We start from the raw sequence: 25,688 nt of genomic DNA, 5'->3' as shown, positions 1-25,688 counted from the left end.
AGTACAACATAACATATATATACCTTACCAACAGGGTTTTTCTTAGTCACTGTTTACTTCCTTGCTCGTTCGTCCCTTTTGAGGACTCTGGTCATCGACATCTTTCTGATATAGGTAAGAATGCTTTTACATTCACACTGCTTGTATGAAATTAAAGACCGACTGGACAGGGCATCTAAATCATCTCATTAAACAATATTAAGTTAATAGATGTAATTTATGGGTTGTAGTGGGTCACAGCTGCGACCCCTGGCTTCCCCTTGCGACTGCTGCACTACCTTTTTGACCCCTGCCAAAATCAATGTCAGGAAAACAGTGGAAGCTCATCCTTATGGACGTCATTTGGGGCTCTGCTTTCTTTTGTTTCTGTCAATTTTGTATTCCACTAATAGTGAATAAAATTATTGTATTCACTATTTGTTATAAAAAAGAATAGAGTGCAATTGGTGGGATATGAGCTCCCATAGCAGCTGAGGTAGCATGGTTACCCCCACTTTTTGTCTACTGTCAGTGTGTTTTGACTGGCTTCACTGGGATCCTGCTAACCAGGACCCCAGTGAATTTGCTCTCTCCCTCTAAATGTGGTTGCTTGGGACTTCACACAATCCGCATTTGGCATACTGGTGCCCCAATATAAGTCCCTAGTATATGGTACCTATGTGCCCAGGGTATTGGGGCACCAGGGGTTCCCCATGGGATGCAGCATGTATTATGCCACCCATGGGAGTACATGTAAAATGTGTCTGCAGGCCTGCCATTGCAGCAAGCATGAAAAGGTGCATTCACTCTTTCACATCAGGCCACTACACCAAGTACTGTAAGTCTCCCCTATGGTAGGCCCTCCTAGCCCAAAGGGCAGGGTGCAGGTACCAGTCTGTGAGGGCAACCCTGAATGAGCAGAGGTGCCCCTACGAACTCCAGCTCCATTTTCCTGATCTGGGGACGCCATTTTACCCTTGTATTGGACACAGGTCACTACCTATGTCCAGCTACATAACGGTACCGCATAACCTGGATCATGTTTGATATCAAACATGTCAGAATCATACCCCAGTACTGTTGCCAGTATTGGTTGTATGATTCCATGCACTCTGGGAGCTTCTTAGAGGACAACCAGCATTGCTCCTACCAGCTTTCTGGGGTTTTCAGGGCAGCCCACGCTGCTGCAACCCCTCAGACGGGTTTCTGCTGCTTGACCAGCTCAAACCCAGGAAGGCAGAACAAATGATTTTCTTTGGGAGAAGGAGGCAACACCCTTTCCCTCTGGAAATAGGTGTTACATGGCTTGGGAGGGGTAGCCTCCCCAAGCCACTGGTATGCTTTGAGGGGCACATTTGATGCCTTCCTTGCATAAACCAGTCTGCACCAGTTCAGGGACCTCCAGTCCCTGCTCGGGTGTGAAACTAGACAAAGGAAAGGGGAGTAACCAATTCCCTGTCCATCACCACCCCAGGGGTGGTGGCCAGTGCTCCTCCAGGTGACCATTTGATTCTGCCATCTTGAATCCAAGGTGGGCAGAGTCCTCTGGGAGCATCTGAGTGGCCAGGTCATGCAGGTGACGTCACAGCCCCCTCCTGATAGGTGGTCACCTTGCAAGGTGACCAATCCCCCTTCCAGGGCTTTTTAGGGTCTCCCTCTTGGGTGGGTCCTGAGATTCAACGTGCAAGACTCTAGCAGGACACTTCTGCAATGTTACTTCGACTTCTGGCCACTGGAACCGCAACTGGACTTCACAGGAACCTACAATCTGCAGCTACTATAACGACTCTGCTCTGAAACATTGTTTCTCCGGCTCCTTTCAGCAACTGCAACATTTCCCCAGCCTTGCCTCCTCTGAGGATGATGAGTCTTTAGCCTGCACATGAAGCAAGAAGGAATCTCCCTTGGAGTGAAGGAGTCACTCCCCTGCATCCGCAGGCACTAACTGCAACGAGGACCGGCTGCATGGATCTTCTCTCATCCTGAGGTGCATGGATCCTGCATCCCAGGTGGTGGTCTGGAGTGTGTCCAACTTTGGAGATGGTAGGTCCTTGCCGCTCCATGCAGAACAGTACCCTGGGCACTGTGTCTCTTTCAGCTACCAAGGCTTGTTGGCATCTCCTCAATGGGACCTTCAGGCTCTGTGTAGCCCCAGTCCCCAGCACTCTTCCCTGTAATGTACAGCCCTCTGCGTGCTTTTCACATGGGACTCCTTTCCAAGTCTGCGTGGGCCTCCTCTTCTTCTGACTCTACTTGTTGCTTAGGGTCTGTGGGTTGAGTCCCCCTGGACCTTTCTGCCCCCCGGCAGCTCCACATTTTGCAATTTGTGACATTTGCCTTTGCCAAGGCTTGTTGGTGTTTTTTTCACACCACAAACCAAAAGCTATTCTTCATCTGACGTGGGACGTCGACTGCATCATTCAGAAACTCTTCAGCTGCTCCAGGGTTGCACTGCTGATCGCCTTTGTCCACCATCGACCTGGTCGTGCATCCATAGATGGGTGGGTAGTGGCTCCTGCCACCAGTGGACACTCCAACATGAACTGGACTTGGTCCGCTTTCTTTCCAGGTCCTCCCTGGTGTCTTGCAGTCTTGGGTCTTCCAATATCCTTCTCTAAAGTCGATTTGGTGGGCTTGGGGAAAACCAGTTACTTACCTCTCTTCTCCTAGTTGCTGGGGGCACTCTGGTACTTACCTTGTGGGTTTCCTAGTTCCTCCAGCTCTCCTCTACCGAGTCCACTTCCTTGGGTGGGAGCCTGACTTTCGCATTCCACTTTCTTAGTATATGTTTTGGTCCTCCCCTTGGCCTTCAGTAATGTCTATTGCTTTCACTATTTTCTATTGCCTTTTTATTTTAATTCCTGACTTCTAATGTACATGTAATAGTGTGTTTACTCACTTCCAGTTGGGTTATTGCCTATATAGTATTTTGGTACCTGTGTTATCATAATAAAGTACCTTTATTTTTGTAACACTATGGCCCACATTTATACTTTTTTAGCACCTCATTTGCGTCATTTATTTACGTAAAAGCGGCACAAATTTGCAAAATACAATTGTATTTTGTAAGTCTGTGCCGTTTTTGCATCAAAAAGCGGCGCAAATGTGGCGCTAAAAAAGTATAAATATGGGCCTATGTGGTTCTTTCATGTGTGTGATTGCTGTGTGACTACAGTGGTTTTGCATAAGCTTTGCATGTCTCCTAGATAAGTCTTGGCTGCTCACCCACAGCTACCTCTAGAGAGCCTGGCTTCCTAGACACTGACTACCCCTCACTAATAAGGGGATACCTGGACCTGGTATAAGGTGATAACACCATAGGTGCTCACCACACATCAGTCCAGTTTCCAACACACATTACTTGTACATTAGCTGTATTTGGATATGAATAATGGTTTAATAGTTGTTTGTGAATTAATGGTGGGGAATTAATAGTGAGAAAAACCTTGAGGGGAAGTCTTGAGAAAATGGATGATATGCATGATAAGTGTTTCCTAAACTGTCATGACTGGGTCCGGGCAAACATGAACATGTTTGCCTCTCTAATCGTATTTTTTATTTTTGTGTTTAATACAAAAAGCGTCAGTAATCCAACTGCAGGACGGTTTATGGCAATAGGACCAACACATGCATCAGCTAACAGTTAAATTAGTGACTTTCTGTGGTTCACACTGTAAGGGGTTGTGGCTGTGGCTTGACCAGGGCTTACACCAAAGTCAACAACAACACAATTTCTCACACCTGTATCATGAATTCTGATGTAGGTTGGCACAAAAAACAGTCAGGCTAAACTTAGAGACAAGGTGTTCAATATTTATGCAGTACACAAACAGCAACACAGTGCAAACATAAGACAATTCCAAACCAATATAGAAAAATAGAGAAACCTTTGATAAATTATTTGACACCAAAACCATGAAAATCCAATTAGTAGAAGCAGAGTTCTCCATTTTTAAAATTTAAGGTTTTAAATAGCAAGTCCTCAGTTTTGGAAAATGGCCACCTGGGCACCTTTAGCACTAGAACCAAGGGTCCACAAGACCTCTAGGGTTTCTAGAGTCACCCAGGCTGGGTCCATGTGCAGGTATAAGATGGTGGGAGTCTGCCATATCCCTGTGGCTCAGAAAAGGGGATCAGCTAAACTAGCCCTTGGAGTCACTTCTGAAGTCCTGAGTGGGGTGCAGGTGATGATGCAGGGCTCTGCAGCAAGGCTCGCCTCTGAAAGTTCCAGGCAGGCTCCAGGCAGCACAGAAGTTAGTCCAGGTACAGAAGCAGTTTAGTAGAGTGCACATCAGGTCACAGCAGCAGGCAGTCCTCTGATAGTCCTTCAGATGGTCCAGAAGTGAACTGGGGAGCAGGTCTGAGAGCCCTATTTTTATATCCTGGTGCCCTGCTCCGAGACATTGGATGAAGTTTCCCAAAAGGTGCTCTGAAGGTGCCCTGGTTCATAGTTGGCTACACTGACAGTACAGGTTTTCTAGGCCTATTGTGTGTGTCAGAGCCCAGCCTATTCAGTTGCAAGTGGGGCTCTGCTTAGCTCCGACCCAGTCAAGGCAGTTAATGGCCCATTCAGCTTCTGCTAATCCCCCTATTGTGTGACTGTCTTGGGTGAATTCACAAAGTCCCAACTGTCAGCTACACCCATTCATGTGACCTAAGGACGGTTACAGGCACAGAGGGCTAAGGCCAGGAAAATGCCAACTTTTTAAAAGTGGCATTTTCAAACTTGTGATTAGAAAGCCGATTTTACCATTAAATAAGGTTTATCATTACACGTTCATAGGTACTAAACATGACATATCTACGACCGCTTGTTTAGGAATTACAACTTATTTATTTTAATAGGGAATCCTCAATGTTATCTTATCAAAGGGGTAGGCCTCACAGTAGTGAGAAAACAAATTTGGGAGTTTTTCACTACCAGGACATGTACAACTAACAAGTACATGTCCTAACTTTTTTTGCATATCACCCTGACCTATGGGCTACTTCGTGCCTACATTAGGGGTGACATATATGTAATAAAAGGGGAGCTGAAGGCTTGGCAAGGGGTTTTAAATGCCAAGTCAACATGGAAGTGGGCCACTGACTTCAGACTGCAATGGTAGGCCTGGGATAAGTTTTAAGGTGTGATTTAAGTGGGTGGCACAATAAGGGCTAAAGGCCCACTAATAGCATTTAATTTACAGCCCCTGAGTATATGTTATGCCACTCTCAAGGGACTTACATGTAAATCAAATATGCCGATCAGGTATATGCCAATCAAACCATGTTTAAGGAAGTGTGCAAAAGCACCTTAGCACTGGTTATCAGTGGTAAAGTGCACAGATTCCTAAGGCAAACAAGCAAAAATCCAGCAAAAAGTAGGAGGAAGAAGGCAAACAGTTTGGGGGTGACCCTGTAGATAGGGACATTTTCAACAACAGGTATATTTAGGTAGACATTAAGGCCCATATTTATACTTCTTTAGCGCCGCATTTGTGTCATTTTTTTTACGCAAAAGCGGCGCAAACTTACAAAATACAATTGTATTTTGTAAGTTTGCGCTGTTTTTGCATCAAAAAGTGGCGCAAATACGGCGCTAAAAAAGTATAAATATGGCCTTAATGTTTGTCCATAATACTCTCCTCTGAGTTACCACACTGTGCATCACAAGGCAGTTAAAGGGCGACAGAGCTGCGTGCAACATTCATTTAGTAGTGGCTGTCACCACCAGGTAGTTATAGTTAGGACTATAGAAAAACAGTTTTTTGTTTTGCTATTAACTTTAGTGCCATTTGATGAATCCTCACAAAATGTTCCCAAAAATACGATGCTCACTTCAGCTGCTGTCTGGAAAGTTTCGGAGGTGATCTGCCAAGCAGGGGCCGAGAAAAAGAGGGGGTCCCAAAACGCTTTTCCCCATGCATTTTTCCATAGGATTTTGAACAGGAATAGCGCCCGAACCACTGAATGGAATTACACCAAATTTGACAGAAAGGTAACTCTTGGTCCGAAAAGCCCCCTTTTTGTTACTTTCGGTAAATTAGCTCACTAGTTATTGAGAAAATAAAGAAGAAACAAATGTGTATAGGGACGCGAAGGCTCCGTGAACTCTCCTGATCTTGTGCTATGATCTGATTTGCTGCCAGCACTTCAACAAGGAAGTTTTGCGGCCATCTTGGGAATTAGGCTTCAGCCGAGTCCCAGAAAAAAAGATTTACAAAAAAGAAAAGGGGCCATGGTAGATACACCATAATCCCTTAGCTCTGGTGCTGGGGTCCCAGAAGGACTCACCCGCAAGGCAAAAAATCTTTTTTTTTAAAACATTTTCAGCACGAGTTGATGCAAATTCAGGGATCCGGGGAAATGTTTTTTTTTAACAACCAAGCGTGGGCTCCCACGCATGTCTTTTAAACAGCCCCCTGGGTGGGCCAGATCCTGGGGGCATTATAATGTTTGTGTGGGGGGGCACGCTGCTCCCCCGTAGCACCAGAGACCCCCACCTCCCCAGGCCTAACATGGAATTAAATGCAAGGGGCCACCTGTCAAAAAGCTCTCACTTGCTGGAAAGCAGAGGTTTCCTCTGTCTCCCTGCCTGCAGAGATGCAGGCCAGGAAACTATTGCTCTCACAGAGAGGGAGCTGCATCTTTAGCAGTTCCCTGTTTGTGACAGCAATATCTGCTACCCCAGGAGGCGGGAAGCTAGCTGAGCTCACAGGGGCGTTCAGGCTCCCCCTGTGGTCCCCAACGGTGGTGACTGGGTGCCCTCGGGAGATGAGGACCCCAGAACCGAGATCAGCATGGGTAGAGGGCCGCACGGCCTCCCTGCCCCAAACATTAAATTAAATATTTAGGCTGCGCTCTGGGGTCCCCTGGACCAAGATTGGCCCAGGGAGGGGGCCACACTGCCCCCTAAAAAACTATGTTAACGCTGGGCCCTGGGGATGAGGTCCCTAGGGCCAAAATCGTCCAGGGAAAGAGGGGTCACGTGGCCCTCTTGCTCTCAAAAATTATTTTACAAGGCCGGACCCTAGGGTATGGGATCCTTGGGGCCAAGATCAGCCGGGGAGGGCTCCACGCGGTCCCCCTCACCAAAAAGAATAAATAAATTAATGCTGGGGCCTGAGGAATGGGGTCCCTGGGGACCAAATCAGCAGGGGCACATGGAACTGCAGGCAACTCCCATTTTGCATGGCCAACAGCCATGCGCAGCGTTGGGTTGTGTGGTTAGTGGATTTTGCTGCAGAAAATAGTCACAGGCCAGGTCCTGCGGCCAACAGCTGCAGTGAAACAGCCGCTGTGCGTGGCAGTGTTTGGATTAATATATAGAAATTAAAATTACCTTACATTTAAAAAAAGCAGAGAAATTCACTGAATGTTCAATCTATCTTATGCACAATTTGGGAGAGACGCATTAACGTCTTCACTCATTATATAAGGCAGGAAGGCATGCCAAAAAGCCACAGAACACGATTCAGCCAATGTGGGCTCCAGTATATGCCCATAAGTAAGAAAGAATTCAGCCAGTACCCCATTAGATTCAGGCATCATTTACTGGGCCATATACTCAAAGGCCTTCTTAGTATTAGAAGCAGTAATTCGGTGCTCTAGAGTAACCTTATGACATTGCCATAGTGAGCACAGACTTCCCCCTTCAAGATGTTCAGCTCTTTCTTGGTTGCTACCTTCAACTTGTCCTCCAAAAATGTGTGGTATAATATTCAGTGAAAACTTGATTTATTTCTCCTTCGGTGAAAACTTGTTTTTTTTCTCCATTAGTATGTATAGCAGACCCTTTTGTATGCTTGTTATAATCAGGTTCACAATTCTGACCTTGACAACCATACCAAGAGTCAACTTGCCTCGCCGTCTTCTACCTTTGATCTTACTACATAGTCCTGGTGGTCTAGATATCTCAGTTTTCCATAAATCAGGCATACCTCTCTCTCTTCTTCATCAAATCATCCTTAGCAGTTGGATTGATGGATCTGAATATCTCTCATTACCATCATCTCTTGTCAAGGATATTCATGTCATGTTTCGGGACCTGTCTTACCTTAAATATCGTTCTTATACACTAACTCTGAATAACAACCTTTAAGGTCTCTCCTTTGACCAACAAGTCTGATGTTGTACCCTCATTGCAAGTAATTTTGACTTGCCTCTGGAAAATCAAATCTTCCAGTGCACTAGCTTGCAGCTTCCAAGAGGGATAACTGTCACTGGTCTCCTCTAATGGATCACTATAAAATTGTAGTTGAGTATTTTTAAAGTCCTGCACAAGTAATAAGCCACGAATTGTCTTTTTACTGGGAACCAAGTACACCGTTGTATCACTTGACTTTCTCAGGGTAGCAAGGCAAAGCAGTCCACGGTCTTCTCAGGGGAGGTAGTGTGGGTTAGTAATCTCAATTTCCTGGATCGCAACAACATTGTCCATTTAGACCTTTTTCTTATAAAAAGGAAAAGTAGATTTATTAAACACACGCTACCAAATACAATGTATGAAATTACAAATATATACATTCTAGTAGATGGAAGTACTTTGAGTGAACCCCTCATACCACATTTCACCCTGGACCCCATATTCACAATACCACCAACCCTTCATAGTAACACCACAATATAAGTGGGTGTCATGTATTATAAGGAAGGCCTACTGACTTTGTGAGGGTGTCACCACATTATTAAAACAACCGCATGTCATGACAGCCCCATTAAAACCACTGGGGACAATAAACAGATTCATATGTCTTCAATTACACATACAATTGCTGTGTTCATAACAATACTGTCAATAAACCATTTTGTATTTAAACCACCACAAACAAACTTGGTAAAGTCTTTCTTTTATTCTCTTTAGGCCCCATAATGCAACCATAGGACCAATCATTAGAAGTCCTCACACTCCAGAACCCATGGCAAAAGCTTTAGCTCTGGAGGGTGCTTATCCTTTAGGAAAACAAGTAGACTTAGGGCTAGCTTTTAAAAATACACGTTTCGGGCAGCTAATGCACTCTTTGCAACCTCCACATACTCCTTATGAGACTTTGATGGTGCCCCTGGCCATCTTCGGGACACCAGGAACTGAATATTCAAATGAGTCTGTCACAAGGCATTATGTGGGGCACTCTGATGAGCGGGCAGGGAGGAGGTAAGCAGCTTCATGCTGCATCTCTTTTTGGTTTATTTATTTGAGTTGGGTTGCCCCAGGCACCCGAGGCACTTGTGTTGGAAGCCCCAAAGCCCTCACATCCTTAACTAGCTACCCACCTACAGCTCCTCTTCTGCATGAGAGCCAGCATTGGGTCCTCTGCTCCCACCGTGGTGGGACCAAGTATTCTTGAGCTTCCGTGGTGGGAGCAGGTTGGTTTACTGCCTCACAGCAGCAGGAGCAGCAGATAGACACTAAATACACCCACTCCCCCAAGACATAGGCACGAGATGCAACAAGCCGAACAACCTGATCCATGCTTCAGGGGATGGGGTCCTCGAGTCAGAGAGAGTAGTTACAACAGTCCTCTTCGGTCTTCTAGGTCTCAGGACCCTGCTCCACACATGACTCCTCCCCCTGGAAATACATTAAATAAAGATGTGCAGACCCCCTGGTACAGGGCCACAGTGGGGAACAAGTGGACCAGAGCAGACTCAGGAACATGCTTGTGCACTGTCTTACATTCTAGGTGCATATTTAATAAAGGGTTGCATCACTCTTGTGCCATGCAACATGACGCAAGAGTGATGCAACTGTTAAGTTAGATTTATCAAGCATGCAAGGCCACCTTCCGCAGCTTTGTGTGTCTTGATAAATCTGGAGTAACACAACACAGCGCAACTCGCTGCATTGCATTACTCTGACCGAGAAGGCGTTCCATGGATTCTCACACATGAATTTTGGTGTATTTCCAGATTTATTATTAGTCGCAGACCAAGAAATGCATTAATATCTTTATTTCTCCTTGTTACTTCTTTCTATGTGTGTTGGATTTTGCTGTACGCATATAAAGAGGGAAATACCTCAGAGGATTGTATTTGTGCAGGAAGGTGCCCCTTACTGCACAAAAACAATCCTGCTTACAACGCAGGCACCCTTGCACCATGGTGCTAAGGTGCCTGCATTGGCACAAGGCATCACATTATGCACCAGCACAGGGAAATGACAGGAATGCGCCATATTATGTTAAATACGGTGCATTCCTGCACTTTCCCTGCAGTGCAGCAAGGTGGCTTTCTGCATGATATTTTTCATGAATATGCATGTAACTTTTTTTTAAACTTCGCTAGCTCTGTTCTTCACAAAGCTTGTAATGTTTTAAAACATTGCACACAAATTTGCACAGCATTGGACTTTGCATTTTGACAGTCTCTACGCAAGTTACAAAAGGAAACTACTTTAATACAATGCTGGACATTTTTAAAAACCCATCCCCCACGAGCTGTTAATTACTGAAAGACAATTAAATGAACTTTTCTATTTCCGATATTGCACATCCTGTAACTGGGATCTCTGAAACGTGCTGTTGTTCCACTTGGTTTGTTATGCTTAGAACTTGTCTTATCCCGCTTGTTTGTGTAGTTTCTTTTACTAAACAGTGTATACCAAACCTATGTTTTAATCTCTTCCTGAACTCTGCTCGAGAGGTAATTTTGCCTCACAACTAGTGGTCAATTTTTAGATCGAGCATAGCAGCACGCAAGTGCTGCTTTTCCGACGTGTTGTTATCTAATTGGGCCTTTAACCACGCCCACCTCACGCCCATCATTATCGCTCGTTCATGGGCTTGCCCTTCAAAAATCCTTTGTTATCATTGGTAAATGCTTTATGTTTGTCCTTCTTTGGGGTGGTTTGGTTACGGCCTTGACCATCGACCCTTTTACATGGCTAATTGCACTTTTGCCGATACATTTGACTGCAAGCAACCTTCTTTTTCCTTTTGTGTCTCCTTCACGCTCATGGCAGGACGCTTTGAATCAGCTCGCTTTTGTGAAACTGTTATACTTTTCATTTTCAATTTACGTACAGGAAAAGTCTGGTTAGGAGTTTACAACGCTAATAGCTTTAACTCGAGCAAATGCGAGACCCGTTGCATTGCAAATGCTTGTTGTGGTTGCAGCACAAAAAGTGACGTGTAGCAGCGTGATCCCTGTTAATATCATGAGCTAAAGCTCTTGGCGCTTCCTTCATGAAAGGGGAGTTGGAAAACTCAGCAGTACATATTTTTTTTATCTCTTCAGTGACTCTTGGCAACAGGGATGCGGTAGCCAAGCAAAAACTGTTAAATAGTGCTAGTGTGTATGAAACAGCTGCTGCTCGGTCTTTACAAACACTGCCCTGCTAAAGGCCGGATGCAGAGAAACACTAGCACGCCGAGGGAAATGCTCATTTATCTCTCAAGGAGGTCAATACAAAGGCCTTGCACAGTGCAGATATTGTCTGCCATGTCCCACTAATCACCCACTCGTGCCCTTCACACAGCCAGTGTGTCCTTTAACTCGGCCTCTCTTGTTTAACACGCCTCATTACCTCACAGTCTCCATTAGGCCGGAGCTGAATATTTCCACTTAAGGCAGAACTAAGGGAAACGACAGAGTTGTAGTCTTCTGCTTTGATACTTCCATGAGAACGTCTTAGTTCCGACAGTCAAGGAAGTTTGAAGAAATGCCAGGATTCCGACTAGCTTCAACTCCCTAAACTTTCGGGTCCCATGGGTGACTGTTAGACCGGTCACCACAGAACCTCTTTTGCATGAGCTATCTCAACAATGCGTTTTTTCCTACAATATGGAATGAGGCACTCGGTTTAAGAAGAAGTCCCACTTTTCTCTTGGTTTTTCCTGACAGCTGTCTACCTCTCTACTAGAGGGATTTAAATGGGAAAGGAAGTACACCATCTCCACAACGCCATACATTAAGTAGATGTATATTGATAGTGCTGCAACTAGAGTTTGGGCACGCATTTGCAAAGCTAATAGGTCTGACCTTGGCATCCCTGCAACGTTATTTTTTATTTGTTTTTTAAACATAAACGATAGGTGTTAAAGATGTAAAAGTCATACAAAAAAATTATTCCGCCTAATGATGACTTCCAAATGTTTGCAAAAAAGTGAAAAATTATCCACTGCAACAATAAACAAAAGAAATATGAAATGAAAGTCGAAATAAAAATGGCTGGCTTACCAGCCCTGGCTCTGAAGTGAACATCTTCTTGTGAGATGTCCCTAAAAAAATACCATCCATCACAGGAAAGAGAGCCAATGGGTGAAGTGGCCTGATCCATTGCCCTCCTGCGTGGGAGGACACACACGAAATATGCACAGAAATTGAACAGGCCAATAGATGAAGAACACTGTACAAAAGACCCTGTATGAATACAAGTATGTATGTATCTTTATTATTATTTTTTGGAAAACATGAGGATGAAAAAATAGTTAAATCTGTCTCCAGGCCAGATCTGCAAAGGGAACAGCTGGAAGACATATTTACTATATTTTGCAATATATAATATCCATTGACCACCACTTTACATAGAATTATTTTTTCCATAGAAACATGCTTTCTTGCATCAAACCTGGGACCATTACTTGGCTGTAACTCGACGGTTCTGATACACAGCGTTTTTCTGCTTCACTGGAAGAGACAGTGTATCACAACCCACAATTCTCTACCACATACCAGTAAGTTCTCACCTATAACATAGCAGGTCATCCAGGTCCCTTTTGCAAAGACTCCTTGCAGGAATCGAAAGATCACAAATACATAGAAATTTGGTGCAAATGCCACTATAATTCCACATAGTCCAGTACCAAAGGAAGAGATGAGATATGTCACCTTTCTTCCATACCTGTAAAAAAAGGAAAAACCCGTAAGACAATATAGACTAGATAATTCTAATAACATCGACAATGCTGCATGGAATTTTCTGTACAGCACAATGCGCCTGTGAGAAGACTATCTGCCCACAGTTCTCTCTCATGCTTAATCAGGTATATACCCAAATTTGACCACAATCCAACCCTGTCCAAAACTTTGTTTGACTCATACCTCTGTACTAAAAGGGGCACTTCTGCATACTCATAAAACAGGCATCGTCAAACTACACCATGCTGGATCCTCCAGGTATTAACTGGCTGCACCAGCACACATTGAAGGTCTGAAAATAGATTCTGCTGGGATCATCTCAGCCTATGAATGGTGGAGATGGAAGGGGATATGGCGGGACAGAAGATACTTAGGGGCATATTTATACTCTGTTTGCGCCGGAATTGCGTCGGTTTTTTTGACGCAATTCCGACGCAAAACTAACTCCATATTTATACTGTGGCGTTAGACGCGTCTAGCGCCAAAGTCCATGGAGTTTGCGGAATTTTTTTGCGTGGACACCTACTTTGCGTTAATTATATGCAAGGTAGGCGTTCCCGTCTAAAAAATCGACTCCGAGGCATGTGCGGCGTATTTACACTCCCGGGCAAAATTCACGCCCGGGAGTGGGCGGGTCAAAAAAAATGACGTACGGCCGCTTTTGCGCCGTTTTTTAGCGCCTGGAAAAGGCAGGCGTTAAGGGACCTGTGGGCTCGGAAGGAGCCCAGAGGTGCACTCTCATGCCCCCAGGGACACCCCCTGTCACCCTTGCCCACCCCAGGAGGACACCCAAGGATGGAGGGACCCATCCCTGGAAACTTAAGGTAAGTTCAGGTAGGTATTTTTTATTTTTTTTGGGTGGCATAGGGGGGCCTGATTTGTGCCCCCCTACATGCCACTATGCCCAATGACCCATTCTGCAACACACAATAGGAATATGCCTCAGAGAATTGTTTTTGTGCAGAAAGGTGCCCCTTCCTGTACAAAAACAATCCTGCATGCAACAGAGGCATCCTTTCACCAAGGTGCAAGGGTACCTGCGTTGGAGATAGGCAGCCCAAAGGGCATCAGTGCAGGAGAAAAGACAGGACTGTGCTGTATTGCTGTTAATATGGCACATTCCTGCCCTTTCCCTGTCACGCAGCGCAACAAGGTTACTTGCTGCGCTGCACTGCGTGAAGTAGCGATAAATATGGTCCTACGTCTCTAAGCAGAGTAACACCTTGAAATGTGACATTTCTGGTTGGGAGACAGGCAGTAAGCCAAGGTAAACAAAAAACATTTTGTTGGTGTTGTTCATATGACAGTTTAACCCCTTAGCTGCTGGGCCTTTTCCCCCCCAGTGCTGAGCCCTTTTTTGGATATTTGGGGTAGTTCGCGCTTAGGGCTTCATAACTTTTTGTCCACATAAGCTAACCACGCCAAATTTGCGTCCTTTTTTTCCAACATCCTAGGGATTCTAATGGTACCCAGAGTTTGTGGTTTACCCTGGAGGAGACCAAGAAAATAGCCAAAATACAGTGACAATTTAGTTTTTTCCAAAAAAATGGGAAAAAAGGGCCGCCGAAGAAGGCTTGTGGTTTTTTCCCTGAAAATGCCATCAACAAAGGGTTTCTGGTGCTGAAATCACTATCTTCCCACCTTTCAGGAACGGGCAGACTTGAATCAGAAAACCACATTTTCCAACACAAATTTGGCATTTTACTGGGACATACCCCATTTTTACTATTTTTGGTGCTTTCAACCTCCTTCCAGTTAGTGACAGGAATGGGTGTGAAACCAATGCTGGATCCCGGAAAGCTAAACATTTCTGAAAACTAGACAAAATTCTGAATTCAGCAAGGGGTCATTTGTGTAGATCCTACAAGGTTTTCCTACAGAAAATAACAGCTGAAATAAAAAAATATTGAAATTGAGCTGAAAACAACAGCCATTTTTCTTTATGTTTTACTCTGTAACTTTTTCCTGCGATGTCAGATTTCTGAAAGCAATATACCGTTTTGTCTGCTGGACTCTTCTGGTTGCGGGGATATAAAGGGCTTATAGGTTCATCAAGAACCCTAGGTACCCAGAGCCAATAAATGAGGTGCACCCTGCAGTTGGTTTTCATTCTATACTGGGTATACAGCAATTCATTTGCTGAAATATGAGGAGTGAAAAAGAGGTATCAAGAAAACCTTTGCATTTCCAAAATGGGATCAAGATAAGGTTTTGAGGAGCAGTGGTTATTTGCACATCTTTGAATTCCGAGGTGCCCATACTAGCATGTGAATTGCAGGGCATTTCTCAAATAGACGTCTTTTTTACACACTCTCTTATATTTGGAAGGAAAAAATGTAGAGAAAGATAAGGGGCAATAACACTTGTTTTGCTATTCTATGTTCCCCCAAGTCTCCCGATAAAAATGATACCTCACTTGTGTGGGTAGGCCTAGCGCCCGCGACAGGAAATGCCCCAAAACACAACGTGGACACATCCCATTTTTTCACAAAATACAGAGCTGTTTTTTTGCAAAGTGCCTACCTGTAGATTATGGCCTCTAGCTCAGCCGGCACATAGGGAAACCTACCAAACCTGTACATTTTTTAAAACTAGAGACGTAGGGGAATCCAAGATGGGGTGACTCGCGGGGCTCTGACCAGGTTCTGTTACCCAGAATCCTTTGCAAACCTCAAAAAGTGGCTAAAAAAACAAGTTTTCCTCACATTTCGGTGACAGAAAGTTCTGGAATCTGAGAGGAGCCTCAAATTTCCTTCCACCCAGCGTCCCCCCAAGTCTCCCGATAAAAATGATACCTCACTTGTGTGGGTAGGCCTAGCACCCGCGACAGGAAATGCCCCAAAACACAACGTGGACACATCACAGAAAACAGAGCTGTTTTTTGCAAAGTGCCTACCTGTAGATTTTGGCCTCTAGCTCAGCCGGCACCTAGGGAAACCTACCAAACCTGTACATTTTTGAAAACTAGAGACCTAGGAGAATCCAAGATGGGGTGACTCGCGGGGCTCTGACCAGGTTCTGTTACCCAGAATCCTTTGCAAACCTCAAAAAGTGGCTAAAAAAACAAGTTTTCCTCACATTTCGGTGACAGAAAGTTCTGGAATCGGAGAGGAGCCTCAAATTTCCTTCCACCCAGCGTCCCCCCAAGTCTCCCGATAAAAATGATACCTCACTTGTGTGGGTAGGCCTAGCGCCCGCGACAGGAAATGCCCCAAAACACAACGTGGACACATCACAGAAAACAGAGCTGTTTTTTGCAAAGTGCCTACCTGTAGATTTTGGCCTCTAGCTCAGCCGGCACCTAGGGAAACCTACCAAACCTGTACATTTTTTAAAACTAGAGACCTAGGGGAATCCAAGATGGGGTGACTCGCGGGGCTCTGACCTGGTTCTGTTACCCAGAATCCTTTGCAAACCTCAAAAAGTGGCTAAAAAACCAAGTTTTCCTCACATTTCGGTGACAGAAAGTTCTGGAATCTGAGAGGAGCCTCAAATTTCCTTCCACCCAGCGTCCCCCCCAAGTCTCCCGATCAAAATGATACCTCACTTGTGTGGGTAGGCCTAGCGCCCGCGACAGGAAATGCCCCAAAACACAACGTGGACACATCACAGAAAACAGAGCTGTTTTTTGCAAAGTGCCTACCTGTAGATTTTGGCCTCTAGCTCAGCCGGCACCTAGGGAAACCTACCAAACCTGTACATTTTTGAAAACTAGAGACCTAGGGGAATCCAAGATGGGGTGACTCGCGGGGCTCTGACCAGGTTCTGTTACCCAGAATCCTTTGCAAACCTCAAACAGTGGCTAAAAAAACAAGTTTTCCTCACATTTCGGTGAAAGAAAGTTCTGGAATCGGAGAGGAGCCTCAAATTTCCTTCCACCCAGTGTCCCCCCAAGTCTCCCGATAAAAATGATACCTCACTTGTGTGGGTAGGCCTAGCGCCCGCGACAGGAAATGCCCCAAAACACAACGTAGACACATCACAGAAAACAGAGCTGTTTTTTGCAAAGTGCCTACCTGTAGATTTTGGCCTCTAGCTCAGCCGGCACCTAGGGAAACCTACCAAACCTGTGCATTTCTGAAAACTAGAGACCTAGGGGAATCCAAGGAGGGGTGACTTGCGGGGCTCGGACCAGGTTCTGTTACCCAGAATCCTTTGCAAACCTCAAAAAGTGGCTAAAAAAACAAGTTTTCCTCACATTTCGGTGACAGAAAGTTCTGGAATCTGAGAGGAGCCACAAATTTCCTTCCACCCAGCGTTCCCCCAAGCCTCCCGATAAAAATGATACCTCACTTGTGTGGTTAGGCCTGGTGCCTGCGACAGGAATAGATCACACAACGGTCAATGTTGGTCCTTACGTGAGGCAGCTGTTGACCCTGGGGTGATCCATTCCTGACACAGACACTAGGTGTAGGCACTCAAGTGGGGTAGTGTTTTTATCAGGACAGGTGAGGAGTCACTGGGTGGTAGGAATATTGTGGATCCCAGCATATTCCTGTAGTTTGTGTGACAGAAATGCGAGAAAAATTGAGTTTTTTTTCAACATTTCAGCTTTGCAGGGTATTCTGGGTAAGAAAACTTTGGGGACGCCACACAAGTCACACCTCTGTGGACTCCCCCGAATGTCTAGTTTCCAGAAATGTTTGGGTTTAGTGTGTTTCTCTATATGGCCGCCGAATCCAGGACCAAAAACACAGGTGCCTGCCTTACAAAACCAGTTTGTTTTGCCATGGATAATTTTGATGTCTCCACAATATGATTTGGGTGGTGGAATTTGGGGCTGAACTAAATTGGGGAGCTCCCAAGAGAGCACTCTCTCTCTGCTTGCCGCCGCATTCACCTGCTCTCTGGGTTGGCCTAACCCACTATTACCCAGTTGCACAAACAGCTTGCGAAGGGACAGCAGGACTGTCCTCATCACCTCCCTCATAATGTACTGGAAGAGGAGTTATCGAATGGGACTCCTCTGACTGAAAAATCACTCCCAGAGTCTGCGCCATTGTCCTATCCCTCAGATGCTGTCTCAGTATCTGATGTCTCAGTCTCTGATCCTATGTCAGAGCGGTCCTCTATAACCCGAGTGCAGGCAGCAGTCATCCATCAAGATGCCATCTCTGCTATTGGCTAAACTGTTGCTCTAAAACACTAGCCTACGTAGACAGTCACAAAATCGATGGTGTGTGAGATACGTGCAACAGTAGAGGCCACCTTACCTGCGCTTCTTCCCTCAATCAGCACGTACTTTCAAGACACTCAAAAAACACCTTGTCACATACCATTCGTCACAGTCTTTAGCACCTCCTGCGCCCAGTCCAACAATCATTATTGGTGCTCCCACTCCCTCCTCCTCGGATTCCCTCATTACCACCCAGCAAAAGTGCCCTTCATCTCTCCATAGACTTTGCTAATGTACTCAGCTATTTACATAAAATACAGATTTGCTCTTTGCAGTAGGCATATAAACCTTCTGCGCTTCTTTATGGCACTAAAACTGCCACTAGACAAGTCGGACCCTTTTCCCCCCAGGGAAACCACACACATATTGACAAAAGTGATATATATATGACAGCCAATCACCTGAAACTCAACTCAAGCAAAACCGAAATAATCCTCTTTGGCCCACACAAAAACACCTGGGACCCCTCATGGTGGCCCACCACGCTAGGCCCTGCACCCACCCCCGCCAACCACGCACGCAACCTCAGCATCATCCTAGACTCCTCCCTCTCGATGACCCAACAAATCAACGCTCTCACCTCCTCATGCTTCAACACACTCCGTATACTGAAAAACATTCAAATGGATCCCCACAGAGACCAGAAAAACTGTCACTCACGCACACATCAGCAGCAGGCTTGATTACGGAAACGCCCTCTACGCCGGCACCACTCTAAAACTCAAGCGCAAACTACACGCATCTAGAACTCAGCAGCACGACTCATCCTCGACCTCCGCCGACACAAACACATCTCTCCACACCTCAAATCCCTCCACTGGCTCCCCATTGACAAAAGGATCACCTTCAAGATCCTCATCCTCGCACACAAATCACTCCACAACACAGGCCCTGCCTACCTCAACGAGAGTCACCTTCCACACCCCCACACGAAACGTCCGCTCAGCTGACCTCTCTCTCGCCTCTGTCCCCCGCATCAAACACACCACCACCGGGGGCAGATCCTTCTCCTACCTTGCACCCAAAACCTGGAACGCCCTCACAACCCACCTTCGCAAGACCCAAAACCTACTTCTTTTCAGGAAGGGCCTCAAAACCTGGCTTTTCGAACAGTGAACCTCCCAGCCCCTTTCCCTCCCCCCGCCCCCCCCCAAGCGCCTTGAGACCCTCACAGGTGAGTAGCACACTTTATAAATCTCTTTGGTATATATAGATCTACCTCTATATATATATATATATCTATGTACATAGATATATCTATAGATATATCCATGTACATAGATGTATCTATCTACATAGATATATAAATATAGATCTATATATAAATCTATTTTTTTTAGTTGTTGTATGGTTTCCTTGGGGGCCAAAATGGCCCCCAGGGAAACCCTACAACATCTAAAAAAAAAATTGCCCCCACAGGGGGTCACCCTGCCCACGGGCGACCCCCTGTCATTTTATTTATTTTTTATTTTTATTTATTTTTTAAAAAAACAATCCCCTGGGGGGGGGGGGGGGCGCGATCGCGGCCCCCCCCCCCCCCCAGGGGGCACCTACCTTTTTTTTGAAAATTAATTATGCCCCCGGGGGGGGGGCGGCCCGTTTTCCGAGGGGGCCGCCCCCCCAAAGTGAAATCCCTGGCGTCTAGTGGTGTTTCCTGGCCCCCGATCGCAGCTGTGCTGCTATCGGGGGCCAGGAAACACTTTGAGAAGGCCTCGTAAGAAAGGGGAGAGTCTCCCCTTTCTTACGAGGCCTTTTCAAAGTGTTTCCTGGCCCCCCGATCGCAGCTGTGCTGCGATCGGGGGGCCAGGAAACCTGAAAGTGTTTCCTGGCCCCCGATCGCAGCACAGCTGCGACCGGGGGCCAGGAAACACTTTCAGGAAGGCCTCGTAAGAAAGGGGAGTGTCTCCCCTTTCTTACGAGGCCTTCCTGAAAGTGCTGTGCTGCGATCGGGGGCCAGGAAACACTTTCAGGAAGGCCTCGTAAGAAAGGGGAGGCACTCCCCTTTCTTACGAGGCCTTCCCGAACGTGGGAAAGGCCGTTTTCCCCGTCAAAGCAGGAAGCGGCCGCAAGGCTGCTTCCTGCTTTGATGGGGAAAACACCTTTGCAACGTCAGCGCGCCGTGAGGCGCGCTGACGTCACAAAGGGGCGGGTGGGGGGGGCGGGGGGAGACACGGAAGCTTCCGTGTCTCCCGGGGGGGGTTTAAAAAAAAAAACAAAATCCTCGGGTGCGACGCACCCGAGGATTTATTGATACCCTTCCTGGTGTCGGCCACTGGTCGTGACCCGCACCAGGGAGGGTGTGTGGGCGTCGGCCAGTGGCCGACGCCCGCAACGAAGAGGTTAAGGCTCAGTAGAACTGAGGACTTATTTACAAACCCCTCGCGCCACGGGCGCATCACTTTTTCCCATATAAATAGTGAGGCACCGGTGGTGCAAGGGGCTTGTAAATAAGTCTCTGAGTATTAGAAAACTGCACTGCTCATGGTCTAGGGAGGCTGCACTTGGGTTAAAGACAAGCTGATGCTCAATGTGCTAAATGTGGATGAAGGTATCCGAGTGGGAGGCACTTTCAAAGTCGACCCCCAAACTAACAAACAAGGTACAACATATATTGATGCTTAACTGTTTAAAAGTATTGTGTTGCTAAAATTCAGAAAATACAAGATTGTGGGAAAAGTCGTGTTCACATTACATACAAAGTAATACACGAGCAACTAGATTTGCCAAAGCATTTCCCTGGAAAGACACACTCAGCATGTAGAAATTTACTAAAAAGCTTCCTATTTCTTGGAAGCTGTCTGCCGAGATTAAAGATGACAGAATGTTGATCTGTTTTAATGTGGAGTAAATACATGCAGCACCATTAATCAGGTTAATTTATTCCTAGAAATGACTCGCCAAACGCAAGCTGCAGGTTTCACAAGCAACGCATCTTTTATAAACATAACTTCCCAACCAAAATATTGTACCAAAACATTGTGTGTTCTGAGGTACACCGTATGGTATGTTTGTGCTCACATGTGAAATTATCCTTCGTTTACATTGACTGTACTGAAGCCTACCGCAGGGTGAATATACACATGTGAATGACAAACTGGACTGCAAGCTGTATAGTTGACCCCTTGCCTTGAAGCGGCCATTGTACAACACAAATCCCGTCATGCTCGACAGTGTTTACCCACACCCACTCCCACCACCTAGGACGCACGAAGCACAACTACTGTCTTGAAATGGTGCATTCTGCAAAATGTTGGTCCATTATCTGGAGCACTTTCTTTAATTTAGCATCAGTTGAGCCGGGTGCTTAATTTGTAAAAACAATTAAAAAAAAATAAGTGCCAGGGCCCTTCTAAGAAGGCCACTGCTGCTTGCATCACCAGTGGCAAAGCAGCAGTGGCCTTCTTAGAAGGGCCAGGGCACTTATTTAAACATTTTTTTTTTTACAAATTAAGCACCCGGCTCACTTGATGCTAAATTAAAGAAAGTGCTCCAGATAATGGACCACTGACAGTACCAACACAACTACAAACACTCAAACCTTCACAAGTGTGACAGTTCAGACTATTCCAGCACCCCCAAGCTACAAGAATAGCTCGGGCAGCAAGTAATAGCCATTTGTAATTTATATTAAATTAATAAACAACAGTTGTTGTGTTCATCTCTAACTTAGACAAACAGCACCACCATTTGGCAGGTTGTCATAAGTGCCAGTGATATCAATTAAGTGCCAGTGAACTGGAAACCGCTGGCACAGATTGTACCCGTTTGAGGTCCTGAATTGTAGGAGGCTGGCCTGGCTTGTAGTGGGTACCGTGGGTACTTCCACCTTATACCAGGTCCAGTTATCCCTTATTAGTGAAATGCAGAAGTGTTCTAGCAGCTTAGGCTGATAGAGGTGGCTGTAGCAGAGCAGCTTAGGCTGAACTAGGAGACATGCAAAGCTCCTGCAGTACCACTATAGTTACACAGTACTTATACACAAGTAAAGACAATACTCAATGTTACCAAAAATAAAGGTAGTTTAGTTTAGTGACACAAGGCCCAAAATATCTTAGAGAGAGTACTCCTTCTGGAGGTAAGTATTATACATAGTATATACACTATACACCAAAATAAGGTAAGTAATTAGACATAGGACAGTGCAAACAAAAGGAAATGCTATAGAATGCAATAGGAGAAAATAGGTCTAGGGGCAACACAAACCATATACTAAGAAAGTGGAATGCGAATCACAAATTCCCCCTAGATGAGGGTAGTGTGTAGAGAATTGCTGGGAGAGTAAGAAAACCACAAAGGTGAGTACAATACCCCACACCAGAGCCCAGGAAAGTAGGAGTAAAGTACTACATGTTTCCTTAGGACACACTACAAGTCGTGATTAGAGTTATTGCACGAACCAAGTAAGACTGCAAACAACAAATGGTAGATTCCTGGACCTGAAGACCTTCAAAGAGAGGAGACCAAGTCCAGAAGTCATAGAAGATTCCAGGAAGGACAGGGGCCCATGCCAACCTAGAAGATGGTGCAAAAGAGGAGTCTCCGGTTGGAAGAAGACTGCAGAAGAGCACCAAGGAAGATGGCTGCGGGTTCCTGCATGATGCAAAGGATGTCCCACATGGAGATGTTGGATGCAGGTGAGTTGCAGAGCTGGATTCGTCCAACAAGCCTTGGTTCAAGCAATGTTGCGGATTGCGTCAAAATGGTACTGCCTGGACCAAGGAGGGACCTGGGGGCCTCAACTCGGACTGAGGGGGCAAATGGGGCTCCGAACACTGGAGGGAACCTACAGATGACCAGGCAGCACCCACGGAGGTCCGAGGACACGGGGACAAAGAAGGTTCAAATTGTGTTTGTTACAGCACTACAAAAGAAGGTCTCATGCCGCCGGAGAACAACTCAGCGAGTTTAGCATCACAGGATAGAGTGCTGGGGAACAGAGCCAGGCTGGGTACAAAGGATTCTTGCAAATAGTGCACAGAGGCCTCAGGAGGTGAAGATGACCCAGTGCACAGGTATACTGTTGCAAACTGGGATGGCAAGCTCTTACCTCCTCCAAATTTGGACAGCAGGACCTTAGGACAGTCTATGTCGAAGGGGTCCACCACCTGTGTTCCAAGGAGGACGCTCGTCACCAAGAAAGGAGTCCAAGAGAACCGGTCGTCATCTTAGAAGGTGCCTGCTGGAACAGGGAAGTGACTCCGTCACTCCACAGGAGATTTCTTTGGTCCTTCTGGTGCAGGGTGAAGACAGGGAGTCCCCAGAGTGTACACACCATGGAAACTGCTGCAGTTGCTGGCTGGAGCTGAAGTTGCAGGGGAAAAGTAGCCCTGCTGGATACTTTGATGCAGTTACAGCTGTTCCTGGAGCAGTCTGCAGTCGATCCGAGGTCAGAGGATGAAGCAGTGGTTGCAGAGGATTCCTGATGGAAATTTGCAAGCATAATCTGAAGAGAAACCCACAGGAGAGACCTTAAATAGCCCTGAGAGGGGGATTGGCTACCTTATCAGGTATGAACCTATCAGGAGGGGTCTCTGACGTCACCTGCTGGCACTAGCCACTCAGAGGCCTCAAGAGTGTCCCCACACCTTGGAAAACAAGATGGCGGAAGTATGGGACACACTGGAGGAGCTCTGGGCACCACCCCTTGGGTGGTGATGGACAGGGGAGTGGTCACTCCCCTTTCCTTCGTCCAGTTTCACACCAGAGCAGGGAATGGGGGTTCCTGAACCGATGTAGACTGGTTTATGCAAGGAGGGCACCATCTGTGCCCTTCAAAGCATTTCCAGAGGCTCTGGGAGGCTACCACTCCCAAGCCTGTAACTGGGACTGAGCTGCTCAGACCCCAGGAGGGCAGAACCTTGTCTGTGAGGTGGCAGCAGCTGTAGCTGCAGTGCAAGCCTCAGAGAGCTGGTTTGCCAGTACTGGGGGTCCATGGTGGAGCCCCCCAGGATGCATGGAAATGGCTCCCCAATACCAGATTTGAAATGGGGGGACAATTCCATGATCTTAGACACCTTACATGGCCATATTCGGAGTTACCATTGTGAAGCTACATATAGGTATTGAACTATATGTAGTGCACATGTGTAATGGCATACCACACTCACAAAGTCCCGGAAATTTGCCCTGAACAGCATGGGAGAACATTTGTTAGTGCAAGGGTGCCCTCACACTTAGTAACTTTGCACCTAACCTTCAGTAAATGAAGGTTAGACATATAGGGGACTTATAAATTACTTAAGTGCAATGAAAATGGCTGTGAAATGTTGTGTGCACTATTTCACGCAGTTTGCAGTGGCAGGCCTGTGAAAGGGTTTGTCTGAGCTCCTTATGGGTGGCAAAAGAAATAATGCAGCCCATAAGGATCTCCTGGAACCTCAAAGCCTTGGGTACCTAGGTACCATATACTAGGGACCTATAAGGGGGTCCAGTGTGCCAAATGAAATTGGTAAATGAAGTCACTAACCTATAGTGACACATTTAGAAGCAGAGAGAGCATAATAACTGAGGTTCTGGTTAGCAGAGCCTCAGTGACACAGTTAAGCACTACTGACAACCCACACATTAGGCCACAAACTATGAGGACTGGGGTCCTGACGAGCAGGATCCCAGTGAGACAGGCAAAAACATACTGACATACAGGTAAAAATGGGGGTAACACGCCAAGAAAGATGATACTTTCCTACATGAATGTATAAAGTTCATTTCAGTGTGGGGTCACCTATGCCCAATGTTAATTTTCCTTACGGAAATATCACATGCATGGCGTTAAACAGGACCTAGGAGTGAGAAGGTTTTCGATAAGGTTTTGTGGTGTGCTTTCTAGTTTACAGGACTGGCGTGAGGGAGCTCAAAACACATAATATGAGTCGTAATATCTGTTAAGGGCCAATGTGATGTTGAAGTGTACCCTCAAGAACACATGACCTGCAATTTATGCAACAAGAAGGTACATAAACTGCCCACACGATTTGCTGGTGAGCTGCCATTCATAATCTACTGCTCAGAGAACATGAGTCCATCACAATACTTTGCTAAGGCAACAGCGCCTGTGCGAGCATTTCGTATTGTCTGGTGTGACTGGGAGATATAGGATGAACATCCCGTTCAACCAAAATTCTAATTCACAGTCAAAGTCAAATTTGGATGCACGTGGTTGTGCACTGCCATCTTCTAAGGCAGTGCATGGTGTGGATTACAGGAAGAAAGCCAAATACAAGAATTCAAAATAAAAAAGAGTAATCTTTAATAGTTTACCCCATTGTGTTTTCTGCCATTATCTGGACACTTTTACCCAATCACCCTGATTGCAACATAAGAATTATCATTACCTCTCTATAACAGGGGTATCTGTATAGGACAATTGACCCATGAAAGAGTCTCTTGGCCCAACTGACAGATAAGAAGATGTTTATTGGCTGTGAGAAAGGCCCTCTTTGGACATTGTACCCCCACTTTTTGCCTGGAAAATGTTATGGTTTTAAACGGTAAGTGTCCTGGGCCCCTGCTAAACCGGTTCCCAGAGCCAGATCTCTTTCCCCCAAACTAAACTATGTTTGGCACTTCAGCCACCTTTGTAAGACCCTATTAAGTGGTACCCCTGCTACCTAGGGCATGGGTACTGAAGAGGGCTCTTCGGAGGTGCAGCACCAATTGTGCCACTCTGAGAGTCCCCATACAAGCCTCATGCAGA

At 46.0% G+C, this 25,688-nt stretch overlaps 1 protein-coding gene across 1 annotated transcript in view; it reads right to left on the bottom strand.

Moving 5' to 3' along the window:
* Window positions 1-25,688, bottom strand: part of SLC22A3 (solute carrier family 22 member 3) — a 634,522-nt gene that overhangs the window by 338,977 nt on the left and 269,857 nt on the right. Inside the window, exon 3 of the mRNA XM_069234623.1 lies at window positions 12,648-12,802. Coding sequence (XP_069090724.1) covers window positions 12,648-12,802 — 155 coding nt within the window. The remainder of the gene's footprint in view (window positions 1-12,647; window positions 12,803-25,688) is intronic.

Source organism: Pleurodeles waltl, chromosome 5 (genome assembly GCF_031143425.1).
Source record: "Pleurodeles waltl isolate 20211129_DDA chromosome 5, aPleWal1.hap1.20221129, whole genome shotgun sequence".
NCBI classification, from domain to species: Eukaryota; Metazoa; Chordata; class Amphibia; order Caudata; family Salamandridae; genus Pleurodeles; species Pleurodeles waltl.
Note: the sequence above shows the minus strand (reverse complement) of the source record. Positions and strands in the feature narration are given on the sequence as shown.